At 52.0% G+C, this 25,505-nt stretch overlaps 1 protein-coding gene across 2 annotated transcripts in view; it reads left to right on the plus strand.

Moving 5' to 3' along the window:
• LOC144509103 (cytochrome P450 2J2-like) overlaps nt 1-25,303 on the plus strand; it is a 40,412-nt gene extending 15,109 nt beyond the window's left edge. For both annotated transcript variants that reach the window (XM_078237460.1, XM_078237461.1), the window contains exons 2-9: nt 5,989-6,151; nt 9,284-9,436; nt 12,864-13,024; nt 15,373-15,546; nt 16,732-16,873; nt 19,922-20,109; nt 20,918-21,059; nt 25,091-25,303. In XM_078237460.1, coding sequence (XP_078093586.1) covers nt 5,989-6,151; nt 9,284-9,436; nt 12,864-13,024; nt 15,373-15,546; nt 16,732-16,873; nt 19,922-20,109; nt 20,918-21,059; nt 25,091-25,290 — 1,323 coding nt within the window. In that variant the 3' untranslated portion in view covers nt 25,291-25,303. The remainder of the gene's footprint in view (nt 1-5,988; nt 6,152-9,283; nt 9,437-12,863; nt 13,025-15,372; nt 15,547-16,731; nt 16,874-19,921; nt 20,110-20,917; nt 21,060-25,090) is intronic.
• Nucleotides 25,304-25,505: the final 202 nt, after the last annotated feature.

Genomic DNA, 25,505 nt, shown 5'->3' on the forward strand with positions numbered 1-25,505 from the left:
CCCAGGTCGCATTGTGATGCGCGACAATCAAGCACGAGGTACAAGGCTTCAGCGATTGAAGGCTTTTATTGACAAACAATGGAACTATCTAACACGAGTACACCAATCCAGACTGGAGGCGTCCCGCCTGAGCAGAGGGTCTTATACCTCTCCCCAGGAGGCGGGGCCCGACCGGGATGTGCCATAACAGCATCCACCACAGGTATATTAATCCCACAGTGTAAACACCCTAACCCAACAACAACATTATAACAACCCCCACAGTGGCAACACCCTAACCCAACAGTAACATTGGAATAACCCCACAGTGGTAACCAACGATGGTTCACCACATTCACCCCTCCTTTAAAAACAAAGGCCGGCGGGGTGCGAAAACAGATTACATATATACAAAATTTACAAGTCCAGACGGTCTGGAGGACCGCACCGTCGCTGTGATCTCCTCAACACCGGTTGCGACACCGGAGCAGGTGCTTGCGGTGGCGTTCTCTCCAAAACAGCGTCCGGCTGTCCCCTCAAGGACTCACGGGCCGGTTGACCCTGGTGAAGCGGTGGTGCAGGGGATCCTGGTACCTTCTGTGGTGGCGCCGATCTCCGAGTCTCAGGCAAGCTGTACATGGGAGTATAACTGTTATGCACTGGTCCCGGTGCTGACCGCGCCACGTCTGGGGAAGAAAGAAGTGAAAGGGGGTTCGTGACAGGGGGTATAGGAGCGACAGGAGTTGCTACGTCCCCTGCGGGCGCCAGGTCTCGAATCGAGACTGTGTCCTCTCGCCCGTCAGGATATGCCACATAGGCATACTGAGGGTTGGCGTGGAGGAGTTGGACCGGTTCGACCAAGGGGTCGGACTTGCGGGCCCTCACATGTCGCCGCAGAAGGACGGGTCCTGGGTACGTCAACCAGGCTGGTAAGGAGATCCCCGAGGACGACTTCCGAGGGAATGAGAACATCCTCTCGTGGGGAGTAGCATTGGTTGCCGTACACAGGAGGGAGCGAATGGAATGAAGCGCATTTGGAAGGACCTCCTGCCACCGGGAGACTGGAAGGCCCCTGGACTTCAGCGCCAATAGGACAGCCTTCCAGACTGTAGCATTCTCTCTCTCCACCTGTCCGTTACCCCTAGGGTTGTAGCTCGTGGTTCTACTAGAGGCAATCCCGTATGAGAGCAGGAATTGCCTCAAGTCGTTACTCATGAACGACGAGCCCCTGTCGCTATGTATGTAGCAGGGGTACCCAAACAGGGTAAAAAGATCACTGAATGCCTTAATCACTGTGGCAGTCGACGTGTCCGCACAGGGGACAACAAACGGGAACCGGGAGTATTCATCTATGATATTGAGAAACTACACATTCCGGTCCGTTGAGGGAAGGGGGCCCTTAAAATCCACACTCAGCCTCTCGAAGGGGCGAGTGGCCTTGACCAATTGTGCCCGGTCAGGTCGATAAAAGTGCGGTTTGCATTCCGCGCAAATCCGACAGCTTCTCGTTACAGACCTGACATCCTCCACCGAGTAGGGCAGGTTACGGGCTTTTATGAAGTGGTAGAGCCGAGTGACCCCAGGATGGCACAGGTCATTATGGAGGGCGTTCAAGCGGTCCTCCTGCATGATAGCGCATGTTCCACGCGAGAGGGCATCCGAGGGCTCAGTGAGTTTCCCTGGACGATACATAATATCGTAATTATAGGTGGAGAGCTCAATTCTCCACCGCAAGATCTTATCATTCTTGATCTTGCCCCTCTGCGTATTACTGAACATAAACGCCACGGATCGTTGATCCGTGATCAGGGTGAACCGCTTCCCCGCCAGGTAATGGCGCCAGTGTCTGATGGCCTCCACAATAGCCTGAGCCTCCTTCTCCACCGCTGAATGCCGAATTTCGGGACCTTGAAGGGTGCGGGAAAAAAACGCGACGGGCCTGCCTGCCTGGTTCAGTGTGGCGGGCAGGGCGAAATCCGATGCATCACTTTCCACCTGAAAAGGGATGGATTCATCCACCGCGTGCATCGTGGCTTTCGCAATGTCACTTTTCAAAGCCTTGAAGGCCAATTGGGCCTCCGGCGTGAGTGGGAAAGTCGTGGACTTGATGAGCGGACGGGCTTTGTCCGCGTAGTTGGGGACCCACTGCGCATAATAAGAAAAAAAGCCGAGGCATCTCCTCAGTGCTTTTGCGCGAGCGGGCAAGGGAAGTTCGGTAAGGGGGCGCATACGGTCTGGATCAGGGCCGATGACCCCGTTTTCCACCACGTATCCCAGGATAGCTAACCTGCGCGTACAGAATACACACTTCTCCCTGTTATAGGTCAGATTCAGGCGAGACGCAGTGCGCAGAAAGTTCTGGAGGTTTGTGTCATGGTCCTGCTGGTCATGGCCGCAGATGGTGACGTTATCCAGGTACGGGAAGGTAGCCCGCAACCCGTTCTGGTCCACCATTCGGTCCATAGCACGCTGGAAGACCGAGACCCCATTGGTGACACCAAATGGAACCCTAAGAAACTGATACAGACGACCATCCGCCTCAAAAGCCGTATATTGTCGGTCCTCTGGGCGGATGGGGAGTTGGTGGTAGGCGGACTTAAGGTCTATGGTGGAGAACACCCGGTACTGCGCAATCTGATTGACCATATCAGATATGCGCGGGAGAGGATACGCATCCAGCTGCGTATAACGATTAATGGTCTGACTGTAGTCGATGACCATCCGGGGTTTGTTCCCGCTTTTAACCACCACGACCTGCGCTCTCCACGGACTAGCACTGGGCTGTATGATCCCTTCTTTGAGGAGCCGCTGAACCTCAGATCTAATGAAGATCCGGTCTTCAGCGCTGTAACGCCTACTTTTAGTAGCGATGGGCTTGCAGCCTGGTACCAGATTCTTAAATAAGGAGGGTGTGGTGATCTTTAGTGTGGAAAGATTGCATGCGGGGCGCTTTGGACAATTTGGAGGCTGCGGCTGATTCCCTACTGCCAGCGAAGGGAGTGGCCCACCGTACTGTAGGATCACACTCTTCATGTGGACCATAAAGTTTAGTCCGAGGAGAATTGGCGCGCAAAGGTGCGGTAACACAAGGAGCCTGTATCGCTCGTAAATTGTGCCCTGCACCTCCAGGGTTACCATACAACGTCCTTGGATCGGTACAGACCGGGACCGTGATGCCATAGAAATTGTCTGTTTGGCAGGTAGAACCCGGAGTCCACACCTCTTTGCAGTGTCAGGGTGAATAAAACTCTCGGTGCTCCCACTGTCAAACAGACAATACACAGTACGACCATTTACCTTGATGTTCATCATCGAACAGTCAAGCCTGTGATGCTTTGTCTGGTCCAGAGAGATCGACGCCACCGTTGGCCCTTGGATGTCACTGCAAGCAGCCGAGGTTGATACTGAGGACCCCTGCTGGTCGCTCCTGGTCGTCGTCGACCACGATGGCCGCCCCCATGAATCGCACGTGGGTGAGGGCGCCAAGCGTAGCGACTCCTGGTGGTCATCTTCCTCCTCCGCCAGCCACGATGGCGTCGTCCTGGATTCGCACGTGGTCGGACCTCGTGGATACTGCGACGCCGAAGGAGATTGTCTCCGCTCTGGAGGGTCACAGGCTGCGCTGCCGTTCTTGGGCTTCGATCTGCAGACTTTCGCGTAGTGCCCCTTTTTACCGCACTGACTGCAGATCACTGTTTTAGCTGGACACTGTAGCCGTGGATGCTTGGCCCCTCCGCAAAAATAGCACCGCTGACCGCCTGGAGCTGCCGCCGTCGTCGGGTCGATATGGGAGCGCGAACCCGTGGGGCGAGGAGGGATTTGTGCCTGCTCCTGCCACGTTGTCTCCGTGTGGTCTTCGGGGTACAGAGCCAAGCTTTTCGACGCCGCCTCCAGCATCTCAGCCATCTCCATCGCTTGGGTCAGGTTGAGGTTCCCTTTCTCCAGTAGCTTAAGCCGGATGTACGAGGACCCTACCCCTGCTACAAACGCATCTCGGGCGAGGTCGTACATGTACTGCTCAGCCGACACAGCTTTGCAGTCGCAGCCCCTGGCAAGCTGCAAGAGCTCATTGGCGTAGTCCTCTATGGTTTCGCCCGACTGCCGACGTCGTGTAGCGAGGAGGTAACGAGCGTGAATCTCGTTGGGTGGTCTCGTGTATCGTTTCTTCAAGAGCTCGATGGCCCTCGGGTAAGTGGTGGCCGCACGAATCGCAAGATAGACCGTGTCGCTTACCCTCGCGTGGAGGACCTGGAGTTTGTCGTTGTCCGTAGTAACTGCTGCAGAGGCCGCCAGGTAGTCCTCGAAACACTTCAGCCAGTGGTCGAAGGTGTTAGAGGCACCGACCGCACGTGGGTCCAGCGTCAGACGCTCTGGTTTCAGCATTTGCTCCATACTCTCTTTACTGTCGAGAGTTTTGTGTTTGTCAATAAAATTGATGCGCGACAATCAAGCACGAGGTACAAGGCTTCAGCGATTGAAGGCTTTTATTGACAAACAATGGAACTATCTAACACGAGTACACCATTCCAGACTGGAGGGGTCCCGCCTGAGCAGAGGGTCTTATACCTCTCTCCAGGAGGCGGGGTCCGACCGGGATGTGCCATAACAGCATCCACCACAGGTATATTAATCCCACAGTGTAAACACCCTAACCCAACAACAACATTATAACAACCCCCACAGTGGCAACACCCTAACCCAACAGTAACATTGGAATAACCCCACGTGGTAACTAACGATGGTTCACCACACATTGCCATCAGCCCCGCTGGGTCTGCGTCCTCCTGGGGGGGGGAAGAGGGTGTCCCGCCTCGCCTCTGCTGCATCCAGTAGCCTCCCGAGGTCACCCTCAGAGAATCAGGGGGCTGGTCGTGCGCTCATTGTCCCCGTACTGCCTTCCTGCCTGTCCATCCTTGAGTTTTTTTATGGAGCTGCCCCTCTTTAGGGCAGATCAGCTGCAGGCAGTTTGGCAGAGCGTTCCAGCAAGTTCCATGCAGTTTGTCAGCATTGAGGGGAAGGCAAGTGAGCACTTGCACGTATGCTGATGGGAAGGAGGGCGGGGGGGGTGTGGAGGGGTGGATCAGCGCCTCAATGATTGGGGACAGAGGAGAGAGAGAGGGAGGAGTCACACAGCCATCGGAGTCCGGAGGAGATGGGGGCCTTGTGCAGGAGGGTCTGGGGTGGGTGGGAGGAGGACCACTTTGCCTGATATCGGTAGGGTGGAGGGTGGATCTCTCTGCCTGAGATCAGTTGGGGGGAAGGGGGGGTCCGACTGCCACTCTGCCTCAGATCAGTTGGGGGGAAGGGGCCCTCGATGGGGTCTGGGTGGCGGGAAGCGGTGGGGGGGATAAGGGGATCAGTAATGTTGCGAGGGCGGGGCAATGTCTGTGGGGGCCGGGGGAGGCATTACCCGGCCCGGGAGCGATGTGACAGGGGAGCTGCGTTCTATCATTTTGTTTTCTGCGCATGTGCAGTTGGAGGCTCCGATCGGAGCTGCAGGGTTTCGGGCGCGTTAAGCCCCGCCCACAGGCTTCTAGAGCGCGATTCAGAATCGCTGATATTTTTTCGGGCAGAGTGCGTATGGGGGCGCCTCAGAACGGGACTAAAAGTCAGATCTGAAACACTCTCCAGTTTCAAGTTGACCCAGCACTTAGAATCAAAATGTTAAAATAGGGCCCGATGGCCCAACCTCTACAGCCCTCTGCAGTCAAGGATTCCACAGATTCACCACCCTCTGAGAGAATAAATCTCTCCTCATCTCTGTCTTCAATGGGCGGCCCCGTCACTCTGAGATGATGTCCTCTGGTGTAAGACTCTCCCACAAGGGGAAACAACCTCTCAGCATCTACCCTGTCCAACACCCTGTTAATCTGCTATGTCTCAATAAGGTCGCCTCTCATTCTTTTAAACATTAGCTTGTCATGTAACAGCATTGGCTTTCAAATTCATTTTTTTGGTTGATTATGGGAATGTGAATAATTTCTCTGTTTTTCTTTCCTCCTTTCCAAGCTTGCCAAGAAGTATGGAGATCTTTTTACTTGTTACGCCTTCTGGGTTCCTTTCGTTGTCATCAGTGGGCTTGAGGTCCTTCAAGAGGCCCTAGTCCAACAGGGCAGGGAATTTGCTGGACGCCCCCGTATCTATCTCATTGATAAAATGACCAAAGGTCAAGGTATGAAAGTTTTTAATCGGTTTATTTCGCGAATGATAATCCTCAGAATCAAAGTGGAAACTTTGCTCATCTCCTGCGCTTTGCCTCCTTCAAGTGGCCTGCTGGCACAGTGGTTAGCACTGCCGCCTCACAGCGCCAGGGACCCAGGTTCGATTCCGGCCTCGGGTCTGTGTGGAGATCTCCCCGTGTCTGCGTGGGTTTCCTCCGGGTGCTCCGGTTTCCTCCCACACTCTGAAAGACGTGCAGGTTAAGTGGCTTGGCCATGCTCAATTGTCCCTTAATGTCCAAATATGTGTAGCCATGATGTGGAGATGCCAGCGTTGGACTGGGATGGGCACAGTAAGAAGTCTCATAACACCAGATTAAAGTCTAACAGGTTTATTTGGTATCACGAGCTTTCGGAGCGCTGATCCTTCCTCAGGCACCTACCCGATGAAGGAGCAGCGCTCTGAAAGCTCGTAATTCTAAATAAACCTGTTGGACTTTAACCTGGTGTTGTGAGACTTCTTACTGCATACATAGAAATCATAGAAACCCTACAGTACAGAAAGAGGCCATTGGCCCATCGAGCCTGCACCGACCACAATCCCACCCAGGCCCTACCCCCATATCCCTACATATTTACCCACTAATCCCTCTAACCTATGCATCTCAGGACACTAAGGGGCAATTTTTAGCATGGCCAATCAACCTAACCCGCACATCTTTGGACTGTGGGAGGAAACCGGAGCACCCGGAGGAAACCCACGCAGACACGAGGAGAATGTGCAAACTCCACACAGACAGTGACCCAAGCCGGGAATTGAACCCAGGTCCCTGGAGCTGTGAAGCAGCAGTGCTAACCACTGTGCTACCATGCCGTCCCATGTGCGGGCGAGGTGGATTGACCATGCTAAATTGCCCCTTAGTGTCCAAAGATGTGCAGATTAAGTGGATTGGCCATGCTAAATTGTCCCTTAGTGTCCAAAGATGTGTCGGGTAAGTGGATTGGCCATTCTAAACCACCGCCCTTTGACATTCAGTGGTGTTCCCATCACTGAATCCCCCACTTTCAACATCCTTGGGGTTGCCATTGACCAGAAACTCAACTGGACTCACCACATAAACACAGTGGCTACAAGAGCAGGTCAGAGGCTGGGGATACTGCGGCGAGTAACTCACCTCCTGACTCCCCAAAGCCTGTCCACCATCTACAAGGCACAAATCAGGAGTGTGACGGAATACTCTCTGTTTGCCTGTGGCACGGTGGCACAGTGCTAACCACTGTGCCACCATGCCGCCCAAGAGAACAAAATCTAAATATTCGAGCCCAGAATGAAATCACAAACATTTGGAATTCACTTCCGCAAATGGCAATCAACACTTCATCAACTTCACACGGACAAAGACAATCTGATGGAGTGGGCGGACAGGTGGCAGATGGAGTTCAGTGCGGGGGAAGTGTGAGGTGAGGCATTTTGGTGGGAAGAACATGGAGAGAGACAAAATAAAATAAGGAGTAAAATTCTTAAGGGGGTGCAGGAGGCAAGAAAGCTGGGTGTAAGTGTGCCTGGACCATTGAAGGTGGCAGGACAGATGGAGAGAGCAGTTAATAAAGCATCTTCCATTCCATAATATGAGTTTTGGACCCCTTGTGTCTCCCTAGAGCAACCATCAGTCTCACTCAGAACTCAGAATCCTACAGTGCAGAAGGAGGCCATTCGGCCCATCAAGTCTGCACTGACCACAATCCCACCCTGACCCTATCCCTATAGCCCCATGCATTTACCCTAGCTAGTTTCCCTGACACTAAGGGGCAATTTAGCATGGCCAATCCACCTAACCCGCACATCTTCGGAATGTGGGAGGAAACCGGAGCACCCGGAGGAAACCCACGCAGACACGGGGAGAACGTGCAAACTCCACACAGACAGTGACCCAAGCCAGAAATCGAACCCAGGTCCCTGGCGCTGTGGGCACTGCTAACCACTGTGCCACCGCGCCACCCTCATTATTAATAGGAGCATAGAGTACAAGAGCAAGGAGGTTATGCTGAACTTATACAAGACACTAGTTAGACCTCGGCTGGGATATTGTGCACAGTTCTGGGCGCCACACCACAGGAAGGATGAACGCATCGGAGAGAGTGCAGAAGAGGTTTGCAAGAATGGTTCCAGGGATGAGAAACTTCTGTTACGAGGATAGATTGGAGGGATTGGGACTGTTCTCCGCGGAGAGAAGAAGGCTAAGAGGAGATTTGATTGAGATGTTCAAAATCATGAGAGGGCTGGACAGAGTAGAGAGGGAGAAATTGTTCCCGCTCGTAAAAGGATCGAGAACGAGAGGGACACAGATTTAAAGTGATTTGCAAAAGAAGCAAATGTGATATGAGGAAAAAGCTTTTCCACCCAGCGAGTGGTTGGGATCTGGAATGCGTTGCCTGGAAGTGTGGTGGAGGCAGGTTCAATCGGGGCATTCAAGAGGGCATTGGATGATTATTTGACTTAGAAACAATGCCCAGCGGGGCACGGGAGAAAAGGCAGGGGAATGGGCACTGAGTCATGAGGTGGAATTTTCCCGTTCCGCCCACCGTGGGAATCATAGCAGGCGGGACACGAAACACGCAAAGGTCCGTTGACCTCTGGCGGGATTTTCCAGCCTTGGGGGCCAGCCCGGCAAGGAAAACCCCACCCATGTGCCTGAATCCTACCATTCCTCCCGCCGTAGAATTGGAGTAGGCGAGGGGCGGACAATGGAAACGTCGATTGACTTTGGCCGGGATCTTCCAGTCTCGCTCAGGCGAGGTCGCAAAATCCCGCCCATGCTGTTCGTTTGGAGGGCTGGGGGAAGAGACGATGGGCCAAACGGCCTCCTTCTGCACCAGACCAATTGTTCGTCCTGCGATTCGTTAATTTTAAGTCTGAGATTGATGGACGGTTTTTGACCCAAGCTTATTAAGGGATATGGGGCAAAGGCGGGGAGATGGACTCAGATCACGTGGTGGCCTGGAGTGAAAGGGGTTTCAAGGGGGCCTTCGACTGTTCCTTGTACGTTGATCAGCTTTGTCACTGGGTCTGAAAGGTGTTGAGAGTTTTTTCTTTGCTCTCAACGTGAGAACTCGTTATTTACGTCCTGTCTCCCCCTTTCTGACAGGCATTATCATGGCCCCCTATGGAAGGTCCTGGAAACAGCAACGGAGATTTACACTGACTGTCCTCAGAAACTTTGGTTTAGGAAAAATTGGCTTTGAGGAGAAAATCCTGGAAGAAGCCAAGTATTTGACAGAAGTCTTTAAGGCATCGATTGGTAAGCACTGTGGCCTAATTTTAATTAAGACGGTGTTACAACACAGGGCCCGATTCTCCCATCTCGAAGGGGTCTGTTGTGTGTGGAGCCAAGGGCTCGGGGCCTACTGTGGACGGGGCCACAGGGGCGATCGGTGGGGGTGGCTGGTCCCGCTGCCACTCTGCATTGGGATCGTTTGGGGCTGGAGGGAGGCCAGCGATCGGGACAGGCTGGGGGGGGGGGGGGGGGGGCGGGGGCGGGGGGGGGGAGAGCGGTCTGCTGGGGGGGCTCTGCCTCCCAGGGGTGGGGTCTGCCTCCCAGGCGGCGGCGGGGGGGGGAAGGTGTCTGCCAAGGTGGGTGAGGGGATCATCACTGCTGGGGGCGGGGGCGGGGTGGGGGCTGGAGATCGGGGTGATTCGGGACGGGGGAGGTCGGGGCTGGCTTGTGCAGGCCGCAATCAGGCCATGGGAGGGTGGGGGGGGGGGGGGGGGGGGGTGTGCTGGAGGGGCAGCACTGTGGGGGTCCCGAGCTGGCCAGCGAAAGAGCTTGCCAGCAAACTGCAATCTGACAGTTCGGGGCGACCGCGCATATGCAGAGTTCTGGAAAGGTCAGACTCCAGTGGGAATAGGTCCCACCCCGCCCCGAGCTTTTAATGATATTCACGACTGTGGCCTCTGCATTGCACAGAGTGCGGGAGATTCGAGTCTGAACTCCCACTAAAAAAAAAGGTTGTGATTTACACCAATTTTCTTTTGAATATGTTTGGGGAGAATCAGACCCACAGTTTCCGAACCTGAAGATTTGTCCTTGAGTCTCCCAGATTTAATGGTGAATAACTCAAGACACTGGCGCCAGCAACTCAGGAAGAAAAGAAATACTAGTTCTCGTTGAAGTAAATTGCGGCCGCAATCTAATGGCCCCGTTAGCCGTGGGTGCAAATCCCACAATGGCCGCTAAATCTCAGGCGCGGCCAAGAACGGGGTTTGGCTTTGAAGTTATATTTATTGGGGCCATAAGAAGACTCACATTAACACATGAGGGCGAAAGGTTTGGATATGTAAGGGCTAAATGAAGTAGGCCGGGAGAATTTAGACTAAAGTTCCAGTTTTTTTTAATTCAAATTTCACCATCACCATCTGGCCTGTGAGGAGTGACCAACACTAAACCAAATAAGGATAGATTTTTGGAGTACGCCAGACAAGTCGGAGCTATTGTTACCACATATGGTGAGGCAATGTAATTAACATGCAACTTGGGATAAACATTTGGGAGTTGTTTTACCAGTAACTCCGTTGGCGCACGGTCGTACATTGTGATTGGTTGCCGGCGATATCATTGGCTGAGTGCCGGAGAACCTTCTGGAAGGTTGGGAAACTTTGGGGATGAAGAGAATGGCCGGAACTCTACCGCCTTGCCCGCCACGGAATCGGAGCGGGGTAAGCGTCGGACAACGGAATTCTCCGTTGACCTCGGGCGGGAATTTCCAGTCTCGCCCGGGCGAGGCCGTCAAATCCCGCCCAATGTGCTTCAGCCTTTTGGGCCGGATTTTCCGGCCACGCTCGCCCCAGAACTGGAAAATCCCACCCCGAGGTCAACAGACCTTTGCATGGTCCGTGTCCCGCCCGCTATGATTTCCGTGGCGGGCGGGACAGGAAAATTCCCCCATCTGTCTCCAGCGATGACTCACGACCCACCATGGCAAAGTGTGGCCTGAAGGAACATCTTCAGAGAAGAGAGCAGAACCATGAGGATGAGTCCATCTCGGGAACGGACCAGGCCAGTTCATTCTCAATCGGGTAGTATCGGTTTTCAGTTGAAGAGTCAAAGTGAAGAGTTGAAGAGGAAGACTTGAAGTGTTGCAACTGTTGTAAGTTTATTAGTTTGATACCTAAAATGTTGAATAAACAAAAGTTAAGTTTATTTCATTAGTGAGACAAGAAGGCTTACATTAACACTGCAATGAAGTTACTGTGAAAATCCCCTAGTCACCACACTCCGGCGCCTGTTCGGGTACACTGAGGAAGAATTTAGCATGGCCAATGCACCATAACCAGCATGTCTTTCAGACTGTGGGAGGAAACCTGAGCACCCGGAGGAAACCCACGCAGACATGGGGAGAACATGCAAACTCCACACAGAGAGCGACCCAAGCCGGGAATTGAACCCAGGTCCCTGGCGCTATGAGGCAGCAGTGCTAACCACTGTGCCACTGTGTTTGCACCAGGGAGATCTCGATTTAAGATCTCCCCCCTCCTCCGCCATTCCCCCCCCCACCATTCCCCCCCCCTCCCACCATTCCCTCCCCCCCCCCCCCGCACCCCCCCTCCCTCTCCCGCCATCCCCCTCCTGCCGGTGACATCATCAGGGGCAAGAACCAGACTTTAGCATAATTTAACACATCATTAAAGGTTTTCACACCATAGTGTCCAAGCAACACAGTCTCCCCCCCATCCGCCACCCCCCCCACCTCTCCCCCCCCACCCCTCACCCACCCCCCACCACCACCGGTGGCGTCACATCATGTCAGCGTGAATAACTGCTGGTTTTCAAAAGTGAAGAAGACCATGCCAGGGAAATGCCTGGAATCTCCAGGGGATTGAGTGACAAGACTGGGCATGTCCCCCCGCTACCCTGGCAGTGCCTCCTGGGGGGTGGGGAGCAGTGCCAAGGGTGCAATGCCACATCAGAGGACTATCCTCCTTCATTGGGAGAGGGGGGAGTGCATGTATTTGGGGGTGGCAAGAGGAGAACCCCAATGATTGGAGGGGGGGATGGTGGTGGAGGTGGGCGATCCTGATATCTATGAATTCCCGGCTTGGGTCACTGTCTGTGTGGAGTCTGCACGTTCTCCCCGTGTCTGCTTGGGTTTCCTGTGGGTGCGCCGGTTTCCTCCCACAATCCGAAAGACATGCTGGTTAGATGCATTGGCCGTGCTAAATTCTCCCTCAGTGTACCCGAACAGGCGCCGGAGTGTGGCGACTAGTGGATTTTCACAGTAACCTCATTGCAGTGTTAAGGTAAGCCGACTTGTGACACTAATAAATAAATACTCTCGACTTTCATACTCCAGGCTGTTTGCAATAAATGCTAACGTTTCATTTTGGGTCCCCAATCCCACCCTGGTCACCAGAACATTGAAAACGGTCGACAGTGGGTGGGTTTTTCCATTCGCGCTCACCTCAAGACCAGAAAATCCCAGCTGAGGTCAAGAGATCTTTGCATGGTTCCCCCTCCCCACCACCATGCCACACCCCGCCCACCCCCTCCCACCCCCACCGCCCCGCCCCTCTCTCGCCCGCTACGATTCCCGTGGCGGTCGGGGTGGGAAAGTTTTGCCCAGCTTCATTGGTGGCGTTAGCCAGAGATGCCCTCTGGCGCAGGTCACGACCTCACCACCGACCTGTGGAGGTTCTGCTTTGCTCCATCACATCCTCTCTCTTTTGTACAGGAGAACCCTTCAATCCGACCTCAAAAATCACCAGCGCCGTGTCCAATGTGATCTGCTCATTCGTTCTGGGGAAGCGATTCCATTACACAGACAAGAAGTTCACACGACTGGTGGAACTCTTTGAGACCAACATGGAACTTCAGACCTCAAAGTGGGCGCTGGTAAGATAAAGAGTCAAAACCTCCTCTCCTTGAGGGCAAGAGAGGAATCTTCTTCGAATAGAGAAACTGATGTCAAGATCGTGGTTCCTAGTTCTGGAACATGGAAAGAAGATAGAAACATAGAAGATAGGAGCAGGAGGAGGCCATTTGGCCCATCGAGCCTGCTCCGCCATTCATTACAATCCTGGCTGATCGCCCAACTCAATAGCCTAACCCTGGTTTTGGAATGTGGGAGGAAACCCGGGCTACCTGGAAGAAACCCACGCAGACACGGGGAGAATGTGCAAACTGCTGCCTCACAGCGCCAGGAACCCGGGTTCAATTCCAGCCTCGGGTCACTGTCTGTGTGGAGTTTGCACATTCTCTCAGTGTCTGCGTGGGTTTCCTCCGGATCCTCCGGTTTCCTCCCACAATCCAAAGATAGAAACATAGAAAACTACAGCACAAAACAGGCCCTTCGGCCCCACAAGTTGTGCTGAACATATCCCTACCTTTTAGGCCTACCTATAACCCTCCATCCTATTAAGTCCCATGTACTCATCCAGGAGTCTCTTAAAAGACCCTATTGAGTTTGCCTCCACCACCACTGACGGCAGCCGATTCCACTCACCCACCACCCTCTGTGTGAAAAACTTCCCCCTAACATTTCCCATGTACCTACCCCCCAGCACCTTAAACCTGTGTCCTCTCGTAGCAGCCCTTTCCACCCTGGGAAAAAGCCTCTGAGAGTCCACCCGATCTATGCCTCTCAACATCTTATATACCTCTATTAGGTCTCCTCTCATCCTACGTCTCTCCAAGGAGAAAAGACCGAGCTCCCTCACCCTATCCTCATAAGGCATGCCACTCAATCCAGGCAACATCCTTGTAAATCTCCTCTGCACCCTTTCAATCTTTTCCACATCCTTCCTGTAATGAGGCGACCAGAACTGAGCACAGTGCTCCAAGTGGGGTCTGACGAGGGTCTTATATAGCTGCATCATTATCCCCGGACTCCTAAATTCAATCCCTCGATTGATAAAGGCCAGCACACCATACGCCTTCTTAACCACCTCCTCCACCTGCGGGGCCAATTTTAGAGTCCTATGGACCCAGACCCCAAGGTCCTTCTGATCCCCCACTGTACTAAGAGTCTTTCCCTTCATATTGTACTCCTTCATCCCATTTGACCTGCCAAAATGGACCACTGCGCATTTATCTGGGTTGAAGCCCATCTGCCACTTCTCCGCCCAGTCTTGCATCCTATCTATGTCCCTCTGTAACTTCTGACATCCCTCCAGACTATCCACAACCCCACCAACCTTCGTGTCGTCGGCAAACTTACCAACCCACCCCTCCACTTCCTCGTCCAGGTCATTTATGAAAATGACAAACAGCAAGGGTCCCAGAACAGATCCCTGGGGCACACCACTAGTGACCGACCTCCAATTAGAAAAAGATCCATCTGTACACACTCTCTGCCTCCTTTGGGCAAGCCAGTTCTGGATCCACAGGGCAGCAGCCCCTTGGATCCCATGCCCTCTCACTTTTTCTAGAAGCCTTGCATGGTGCAGGTTAGGTGGATTGGCCATGCTAAATTGCCCCTTAGTGTCCAAAGATGTGCAGGTTCGGTGGATTGGCCATGCTAAATTGCCCCTGAGTGTCCAAAGATGGTAAGAGTTTTAACAACACCAGGTTAAAGTCCAACAGGTTTATTTGGTAGCAAATAGCATTAGCTTTCGGAGCGCTGCCCCTTTGTCAGATGGAGTGGAAATCTGCTCTCAAACAGGATCAAATAGCTGTTTGAGAGCAGATTTCCACTCCATCTGACGAAGGAGCAGGGCTGCGAAAGCTAATGGTGTTTGCTACCAAATAAACCTGTTGGACTTTAACCTGGTGTTGTTAAAACTCTTACTGTGTTTACCCCAGTCCAACGCCGGCATCTCCACATCATGTCCAAAGATGTGCAGTTTAGGTGGATTGGCCATGCTAAATTGTCCCTTCGTGTCCAAAGATGTGCAGGTTGGATGGATTAGCACGGTAATTACGTGGGGATAGGACCTGGGTAAGATGCTCTGTCGGACAGTCGGTGCAGACCCGATGGGCTGAATGGCCTCCTCTTGCACTGTAGGGATAGGTTTCCACACAGACAGTCACCCAAGGCCGGAATCGAACCCAGGTCCACTGGCGCTGTGAGGCAACATCGTGAACCACTGCGCCACTGGGCCAACCGCGTGGTCATCAGTGGCACTGTATAAATGCAGGATCTTCTTGCATTAAAGCTGTCTCTAAAGGTGACATTTCAATGCTTGATGAATAAGGTGGAGATGGAAGATCACACACGGAAATCCCTTTGTGCTTTCTGACAGGTGTATTCCGTAGTTCCCTTCATTGGGTCCTTCCCCGGGCCTCACCAGAGGTTATGCCGAAACCAGGCATTAGTCGAAGCCATCTTTCAGGATTTCATCAATCAGCATAAAGACACATTGAATGGGGAAGAGATCCGCGATTTTATTGACGCCTATTTACTGGAAATGGAGAAGGTGAGCACAGCTGCTGTTGTTTCCTGGATTTAAACTTCAATCTCTTTCAGTTTACAATTTCAAACTAAAGGCCAGGAGTCAACTCAAACTCAACTCAACAAGCTCGGTGGCACAGTGGTTAGCACTGCTGCCTCACAGCGCCAGGGACCCGGGTTCAATTCCAGCCTCGGGTCGCTGTCTGTGTGGAGTTTGCACGTTCTCCCCATATCTGCGTGGGTTTTCTCCGGTTTCCTCCCACAGTCCGAAAGACGTGCTGGTTAGGTGGATTGGCCGTGCTAAATTCTCCCTCAGTGTAACCCGAACAGGCGCCATAGTGTGGCGAGTAGGGGATTTTCATAGTAACTTCATTGCAGTGTTAACGTAAGCCTACTTATCTCACTATTAAATAAATACATTTTTATTTTATTAAAATAAATAAATTAAATGAGCACCCCCTTATTCCGCGACTCTGCCCTCTGGGTCTAAACTCTCCCATGAGGGAACATCCTCCCAACATTTACTGTGCCGAACCCCATTAAGTATTGAATAGAATCATAGAATCCCTACAGTGCAGAAGGAGGCCATTCGGCCCATCAAGTCTGCACCAACCACAATCCCACCCAGACCCTATCCCCATAACCCCATGCATTTTCCCTAGCTCGTCCCCCTGACGCTGAGGGGTGACTTAGCATGGCTAATCCACTTAACCTGCATGTCTTTGGACTATGGGAGGAAACCGGAGCACCCGGAGGAAACCCACGCAGACACGGGGAGAACGTGCAAACTCCACACAGACAGTGACCCAAGTCGGGAATTGAACCCAGGTCTCTGGCGCTGTGAGGCAGCAGTGCTAACCACTGTGCCACCGTGCGGTGACTAAATATGGAGTCAGATCTTTGTCGACCAGCGTGGAAACAATGGGCCGAATGGCCTCCTTCTCTGCTGTAAACATCTGTGAATCTATATTCCTACTTACGTTCCAACCCGCTGCATGATTGTTTGCCGTTGGGGTGCAGTTGGGAATGCTGAGGGCAAGAACGGGAATTCTCCCATCTCGTTCTCTCCTGCCTTCCTGCCGGTGAGAAGGGAGAACTTGACGCTCAGCCGAGACTTCATACAACGCAGCGGGGATCGGAGAATCCCAGTCGCAGGCGAGGTCGGAGGTTTCCGGCGTAAATACTTGAAGGAATTACCTTTGTTTTCCAGGAGCGGAACTCTCCTGACTCGTGCTTGACAGAAGGAAACCTGCTCCATAATATTAACGATCTGTTCATCGCTGGCACTGAAACCACAGCAACCACTCTACGCTGGGCCATTCTCTACATGATGGTCTATCCAGAAATACAAGGTAAAATCTAGGCCTCTGGCCTCCTGTACCACCAGACGTCCCACGGTAAGAGTTGCAATCATTGAACGTGTTTCTGAATTCTCAGAGGTTCCGCGCCGCTGGGATTCACCGGTCGCGTCCATTCCGGTCCCCGCTGCCAGCGGGAACGGGAGAATTTGACGCTCAGCCAAAACTCCATTCACCGCAGTGGGGCCGGAGAATCCCAGCCGCGGGCAAGGTCGGAGAATTCCGGCGTCCATTTTTCAAAGAGCCGCAACAGGTACAATGGGCTGAATGGCCCCTTACAGTGCGTGCATGATTACAATACAGAGGGTGGGAATTTCTGGCTGCGTTCACCCCAAGACTGGAAAATCCTGCTCCGATTCCCGTGGCGGGCAGGACGAGAAAATTCCACCCATAGCATCATAGAATACCTACAGTGCAGAAGGAGGCCGTTCAGCCCATCAGGTGTTCACCGACTTTCCGAAAGAGTATCTTACACAGGCCCACCCACCACCCTATCTCTTTAACCCTACATATTTACCCCATAACTTAGACATCTTAGGACACTTGGGGCAATTTAGCATGGCCAATGCACCTAACCTACACATCTCCAGACACTAGGGGGCAATTTAGATTGGCCAATCTACCTAACCTACACATAATGGATACCAAGGGGCAATTTAGCATGGCCAATCCACCTAATCTGCATATCTATGGACACGAAGGGGCAATTTAGCCTGACCAATGCACCTAACCTGCACATCTTTGGACTGTGGGAGGAAAACGCAGCACCCGGAGGAAACCCACTCAGACACGAGGGGAACGTGCAGACTCCGCACAGACAGTGACCCAAGCCGGGAATCGAACCCGGGTCCCTGTTGCTACGAGGCAGCAGTGCTGACTACTGTGCCACCGCGCCACCTAGGATGATCCTTAAAACCTACTGTGAGCCAACTTCTGATCATCTGCCTCAATATCTCCTCAAGCGTTGACCATTTAACCGACGGTTGCCTCTGTGAAGCCTTTAATTGGCTAAATTGGATGGCAGAATGCATGCAATTGTTGTTGTTGTTGTAACCTGGCCACTGGATTTACCCCGAGGATACCCTGAATGGTGAGGGTCTTCTTTCTCTCCTGGTTCTGAAGGGTCCTTCTCAATGTAGGTGCCAACAGCTTAATGGTTATTAAGCGGGAGTTCAGCGAGCGAGAGTTCAGTAAAAGGTACTTCAGTGAGCGGGAGTTCAGCGAGCGGGAGGTCAGTAGTGGGAGGTCAGTAAGTGGGAGGTCAGTAAGTGGGAGGTCAGACAGCGGGAATTCAGTAAGCGGGAGTTCGGTAACCTAACCTGCAGTAAATTGAGCACCTCACTCCGAGCGGTCTAAGGGCGTCTGGGTGTGAGCCACGCCACGTTGGTGTACCAGACATTGTTCCTTTCAGAAGTCACCCTTGTTACTTCGTTGCTTCAGGATGGACAGAGAACCTACGCTTGAAGAAACCACACCAGGGCATCTACAAAGCTGATCCAGTCGTATGGGAGCAATGATGGGTGGCACTGCTGCCTCACAGCGGGAGGGACCAGGGTTCGATTCCTGGCTCGGGTCACTGTCTGTGTGGAGTTTGCACATTCTCCCCGTGTCAGCGTGGGTTTCCTCCGGGTGCTCCGGTTCCTCCCATGGTCTGAAAAACGTGCTGGTTAGGTGCTAAATTCTCCCTCAGTGTACCCGAACAGGTGCTGGAGTGTGGCGACTAGGGGATTTTCACAGTAACTTCATTGCAGTGTTAATGTAAGCCAATTTGTGACACTAATAAATAAACTTTAAACTTAAACTTTGTGCACATCCCATAAGATATAGGAGCAGAATTAGGCCATTCGGCCCATTGAGTCCACTCTGTCTTTCAATCACGGCTGATAAGTTTCTCAACCCCATGTCCTGCCTTTTCTCCGTAACCTTTGACCCCCTTACCAATCAAGAACCAATCTATCTCTGTCTTAAATACACTCAGTGACCCGGCCTTCACAGCCTTCTGTGGCAATGAGTTCCAGATTCACCACCCTCTGGCTGAAGAAATTCCTCCTCATCTCGGTTCTAAAGGGTCGTCCCTTTACTCTGAGGCTGTGCCCTCGGATCCTCAGTCTCTCCCACTAATGGAAACATCTTCCCCACGTCCACTCTATCCAGACCTTTCAGTATTCTGTAAGTTTCAATGAGATTCATGCCCCCACCCCGCCCCCCATCCTTCTCGACTCCATCCAGTTCCCACTGGCCGTATCGTCCAGTCCTGCCAAAGTCATTGGACATGGTTATGGGGGAGGGGGTACATCCTGCCATAACAGGGCTGGAAAATTCCACCCAAAGAATCATTGCAGCACAGAACGGAGGCCATTCAGCCCAACTCCATGCTGGATAATACATTGAGGTCACTGCTGACCTGTGAATGTAACTCTGTGTGCCTCACCTTTGCCCCCTATCTTTAGGTGAAGAAATATTTATCAATCTCAGTTCTCCAATTAACAATTGATCTCACATCAGTTGCCATTTGCATGGCCAATCCATTTAACCTACACATCTTGGGATACTAAGGCGCAATTTAGCATGGCCAATCCACCTAACCTGCACATCTTTGGATGCTAAGGGGCAATTTAGCATGGCCAATCCACCTAACCTGCACATCTTGGGACACTAAGGCGCAATTTAGCATGGCTAATCTATCTAACCGACACATCTTTGGACACTAAAGGGCAATTTGGCATGGCCAATCCACCTAACTTACACATCTTGGGACATTAAGGAGCAATTTAGCATGGTCAATCCACCTAACCTACACATTGTTGGACACTAAGGGGCAATTTAGCATGGCCAATCCACCTAACTTGCAGGACCTGAGTATCTGGACTTAACAAGGGGTGTGCCTGGGGAATTCCGTTTTTATTCAATATCCTGACATAACTCATTAATTATCATTGAAGTAGTAGAGGCCTTTCGGCCCATCAATACTTTGAAAAGCAGCTTGTGGGCCAGGCCTCAATTGTTATTCCTTCAGTTTTTTTTTTAACCCTCTCTTTACAGAAAGGTGTCAGAAGGAGATTGACGAGGTGGTTGGCCGGTCTCGTACCCCCTCCATGGAAGACGTCCCCAACATGCCGTATGTCAACGCTGTTATTCATGAGGTCCAAAGAGTCGGGAATATTGTACCGCTGGCAGTTGGCCACGCGACCACACAGGACACGATCTTGAGGGGTTACACAATCAAAAAGGTGACCCTTTCTTCCCTGACAGAGTGTGTTTCTATTTCCCGAGATCTCTCAACTGAGGGCGTGTGGCAACACTTGCCCTCATCTGTCGGAGCACTGAGTGTAGGAGCTGGGATGTTATGTTACAACTGTACAAGACACTGGTAAGGCCACATGTGGAGTACTGCGTACAATCCTGGTTGCCCTGCTGTAGGAAGTTCTGGACTCCCCCACCATCGGGAACATCCTTTCTGAATCTACCCTGGCTAATCCTGTTAGAATTTTATACATTTCTATGAGATCCCCTCTCACTCTTCTAAACTCTAATGAATACAATCCTAGCTGATTTTGTCTCTCCTCATATAGGGTGGTGCGGTGGCCCAGTGGTTAGCATTGCTGCCTCACAGTGCCAGGGATCAAGGTTCAATTCCCACCTTGGATCACTGTCTGCGCAGAATCTGCACATTCCCCCCTCCGTGTCTGCGGGGGTTTCCTCCGGGTGCTCCGGTTTCCTCCCAAGGTCTGAAAGACTTGCTGGTTAGGTGCATTGGCCGTGCTAAATTCTCCCTCAGTGTACCCGAACAGGCGCCGGAGTGTGCCGACTAGGGGGATTTTCACAGTAACTTCATTGCAGTGTTAATGTAAGCCTTACTTGTGACGAGTAAACTTTACTTTATGGAACTGCTGCACACCTAACTTCCCTCCCTCGCTCGCGATATTGTGAATGTTGCCTCTCCTCGGATTCCATATCCCTCCCTGTCCTGTGGAAGAAATGATGAGTGTGACCTTACAACTCAATAATGCAAGATGTTTTGTTCTGTTGTTTCTCCAGGGAACCCACATCTTAATCAACATGCTGCCAGTGTTGTCCGACGAGACACAATGGAAGGACCCCAAACAATTTAATCCAGAGAATTTCCTGAATGAAAATGGGGAATTCATCAAGCCGGATGCATTCATTGCATTTTCAGTGGGTGAGTAGATTGTTCCGGATCCTTGTTGACAGTCAGTCCATTTAATGTCACCCCCTCGATCGAGAAACAGGCACAGAATCCTGTTCACACAAAATTCTTTCTTACACTCGGGGCGACGTCATAGGTTGTGATCCTACCGCCCGTTCACGCCCCTCTGTCGCTGCAAGCGAGGACGGGGAATTTGGCGCTCAGCCAACTCTCCCCTCCCTGCACGGCGGGACTGGAGAATCCCGCCATGTTAATGGCTGGGACATTCCACCCGTAGAGTCCGCAGAGCAAGATTTTCCGGCCGCACTCGTCCCAAAACCGGAAAATCCCGCCTGAGGTCAACGGAGCATTGCGTAGTCCGCCTCCCCCGCCCCCCTCCCCGTCCGCTACGATTCCTGAGGCTGGCGGGACGGTAAAATTCCCCCCCCCCCCATAGAGTTTTACAGCTCAAAAAAGAGGGCATTCGACCCATCATGTCTGTGCTGGCCATCAAGCACCGATCTATTCCAAATTCCATTTTCCAGCACGTGTTCGGTGGCCTTGTATGCCAGGGCGTTCCAAGTGCTCATCTAAATGCTTCTTAAATGTTGTGAGGGTTCCCGCCTCTCCCACCCTCTCAGGCAGCGAGCTCCAGATTCCCACCACCCTCTGGGTGAAAGAGATTTTCCTCAAATCCCCTCTGAATCTCCTGCCCCTAACCTTAAAATTCAACCTTGGACCCCTTTACTAAGGGGAAAGCTCCTTCCTATCTGCCCTCTCTATGTCCCTCATTATTTTTTACACCTCAATCAGGTTCCCGCCTCAGCCTTCTCTGCTCTCAGGAGAACAATCCCAGCCTTCCCAGCCTCTCTTCATAGCTGAGACGCTCCAGCCCAGGCAGCATCCTGGGGAATCTCCTCTGCAGCCTCTCCAGTGCAATCACATCCTTCCTATGGTGTGGAGACCAGGACTCCACACAGTACTCTAGCTGTGGCCTAACCAGTGTTTTATACAGTTCCATCACATCCTCCCTGCTCTTATATTCAATGCCTTGGCTAATAAAGGCAAGTATCCCGTATGCCTTGGTAACCACCTTATCTACCTGTCCTGCTGCCTTCTATGGACATGGACCCCAAGGTCCCTCCGGTCCTCTGAGCTTCCTATCACCTTACTGTTCATTGTAAGACCAGAAGACCATCAGATATAGGAGCAGAATTAGGCCATTCAGCCCATCGAGTCTGCTCCGCCATTCAATCATGGCTGATAAATTTCTCAACCCCATTCTCCCACTTTTTCCCCGTAACCTTTGACCCCCTTACCAATCAAGAACCTATCTATCTCTGTCCTAAATACACTCAATGACCCGGCCTCCACAGCCTTCTGTGGCAATGAATTCCATAGATTCACCACCCTCTGGCTGAAGAAATTCCTCCTCATTTCGGTTCTAAAGGGTCGTCCCTTTACTCTGAGGCTGTGCCCTCGGATCCCAGTCTCTGCCACTAATGGATTCATCTTCCCCACGTCCACTCTATCCAGGCCCCTTTATTATTCTGTAAGTTTCAATGAGATTCCCCCCTGTCTTGTCAGTCCTCCCAAAATGCATCACCTCACCCTTTTCAGGGTTAAATGCCATTTGCCGCTGTTCTGCCAATCTGAGCAGCCCGTCTGCATCACCCTGTAATCCAAAGCTTTCCTCCTCGCTATTTACCACACCACCAAATTCCGTATCATCTGCAAACTTACTGATTCTACCCCTCACATTCACACCTAGATCATTAATGTACACTGCAAACAGCAAGGCTCCCAGCACCGATCCCTGTGGGACACCACTGGACATGGGCTTCCAGTCACAAAAACAACCGTTCACCATCACCCTCCTGCTAAGACTATTTTGGATCCAATTGGCCAAGTTGCCCTGGATTTAGGGCGGCACGGCGGCACAGTGGTTAGCACTGCTGCCACACAGCGCCAGGGACCCGGGTTCGATTCCCGGCTTGGGTCACTGTCTGTGTGGAGACTGCACGTCCCCCCCATGTCTGCTTGGGATTCCTCCGGGTTCTCCGGTTTCCTCCCACAGTCCAAAAATGCACAGGTTAGGTGGATTGGCCATGTTAAATTGCCCCTTAGTGTCCAAAGATGTGCAGGTTTGGTGGATTGGCCATGCTAAATTGCCCCTTAGTGTCAGGGGGACTTGCGAGGGTAAATACATGGGGTATGGGGATGGGGCCTGGGTGGGATTATGGTCGGTGCAGACTCATAGAGGTTTACAGCATGGAAACAGGCCCTTCGGCCCAATTTGTCCATGCCACCCTTTTTTCTTAAACCCCTAAGCTAATCCCAGTTGCCTGCATTTGGCCCATATCCCTCTATACCCATCGTACCCATGTAACTATCTAAATGCTTTTTAATAGATAAAATTGTACCCGCCTCTACTACTACCTCTGGCGGCTCGTTCCAGACACTCACCACCCTCTGTGTGAAAAAACTGACCCTCTGGACACTTTTGTATCTCATCCCTCTCGATGGGCCAAATGGCCTCTTTCTGCACTGTAGATTCCATGATCCCAGGGGCTCTTGCCTTCTTGGCTTGTTTCCCATGCGGGACTTTGTCAAAACCTTACTGAAGTCCATGTAGACTACATCAACCGCACCTCCCCCCCATCCACACACCGAGTCACCTCCTTATTGAGTCCCTCTGCTATCTGTAAGCCTTTAGATTTCTTTTTGGTCAGAGACTGACATTCGCTCCCAGTGCGACAACATATCAATTTTAAAATCGAGATAGCCGAGAGGTAAAAAGGTTTTCATTGTAGTTGATCTGAGATGGAGTGAGAGATGAGAGGAGCTACAAAAGGTGGAAGTAAAGTTTTTTTACATTCATTAGTGTCACAATCAGGCTTACATTAACACTGCAATGAAGTTACTGTGAAAATCCCCTAGTCGCCACACTCCGGCCCCTGTTCGGGTACACTGAGGGAGAATTTAGCACGGCCAATGCACCCTAACCAGCACATCTTTCGGTGTGTGGGAGGAAACCGGAGCACCCGGAGGAACCCCACGCAGACACGGGGAGAACGCGCAGACTCCACACAGACAGTGACCCAAGCCGGGATTCGAACCTGGGTCCCTGGGGCTCTGTGAGGCAGCAGTGCTAACCACTGTGTCACTGTGCGACCCCGTTTGTGGCCGTGAATAGGATAATGCCTCATGTACACTGCAGCGTGTTTTATTGACAACAAAGAGAACAAAGAATAAAGAACAGTCCAGCACAGGAACAGGCCCTTCGGCCCTCCAAGCCTGTACCGATCATGATGCCCTAACTAAACTAAAAAAAACCCCTCTGCCTTTACTCGGTCCGTATCCCTCTATTCCCTCCCTATTCATGGACCCATCCAGATGCCTCTTAAATGTTGCTAATGTGCCTGCTTCCACCACCTCCTCTGGCAGCGCGTTCCACTCTCTGCGTGAAAAACTTCCCCCCCATATCTCCCTTAAACTCTCCCCCTCTCACCTTGAACCTGTGCCCCCTTGTAATTGATACTTCCACCCTGGGGAAAAGCCTCTGACTATCCACCCTGTCCTCTGGTAATTTTGTAGACCTCTATCAGGTTTACCCACAGCCTCCGTCTTTCCAGTAAAAACAATCCTGGTTTATTCAACCTCTCCTCATAGCCAACACCCTCGAGACCAGGCAACATCCTGGTGAAGCTTCTTTGCACTCTCTCCAAAACTTCCACCACCTTCTGGTAGTGTGGTGACCAGAACTGCACGCAATACTCCAAATGCGGCCTAACCAAGGTTTTATATAGCTGCAACATGATTTGCCAACTCTTGTACTCAATGCCCAGGCTGATGAAGGCAAGCGTGCCACATGCTTTCTTAAACACCTTGGCCACCTGTGTTGCCACTTTTAGGGAATTGTGGACCTGCACGCCCAGATCCCTCTGTATGGTAATGTTCCTCGGGGTTCTGCCATTTACAGTACGCTTAAACCATTCCAAACTGATTCGAGCTCGACTTATTTTTCATCTCGACTCATTCATGTGTTATGTTGAATTCCCTAGGTCTGCGAGCGTGCCCAGGAGAAAAACTGGCCAAGATGGAGCTCTTTCTGTTTTTTACAACTCTCCTTCAGAATTTTGAGTTTTACTGGCCAGACAAAACCTCGTCTCCAAGCCTGCAAGCTGAATACAAAATGACACTCACGCCAAAGTCATACAAGGTGGGAATAAGATGCAGGAAGGCATCACACGATGAACCGTGACCTCAGAGGTCAACCATAGCATATCAAAAGTGCAGAAGGTGGCCATTTGGCCCATCGGGTCTGCACTGACTCTTCAAAAGAGCAGCTTACCCAGGCTTACCGCGCTATCCTATTCCCATAACCCACGCATTTACCTTGGCTAATCTCCCTAACCTACACATCTTTGGACACGGACAGGCAATTTACCATGACCAATCAACTTAACCTGCATATCT

This window comes from Mustelus asterias, chromosome 21 (genome assembly GCF_964213995.1).
Source record: "Mustelus asterias chromosome 21, sMusAst1.hap1.1, whole genome shotgun sequence".
NCBI lineage: Eukaryota > Metazoa > Chordata > Chondrichthyes > Carcharhiniformes > Triakidae > Mustelus > Mustelus asterias.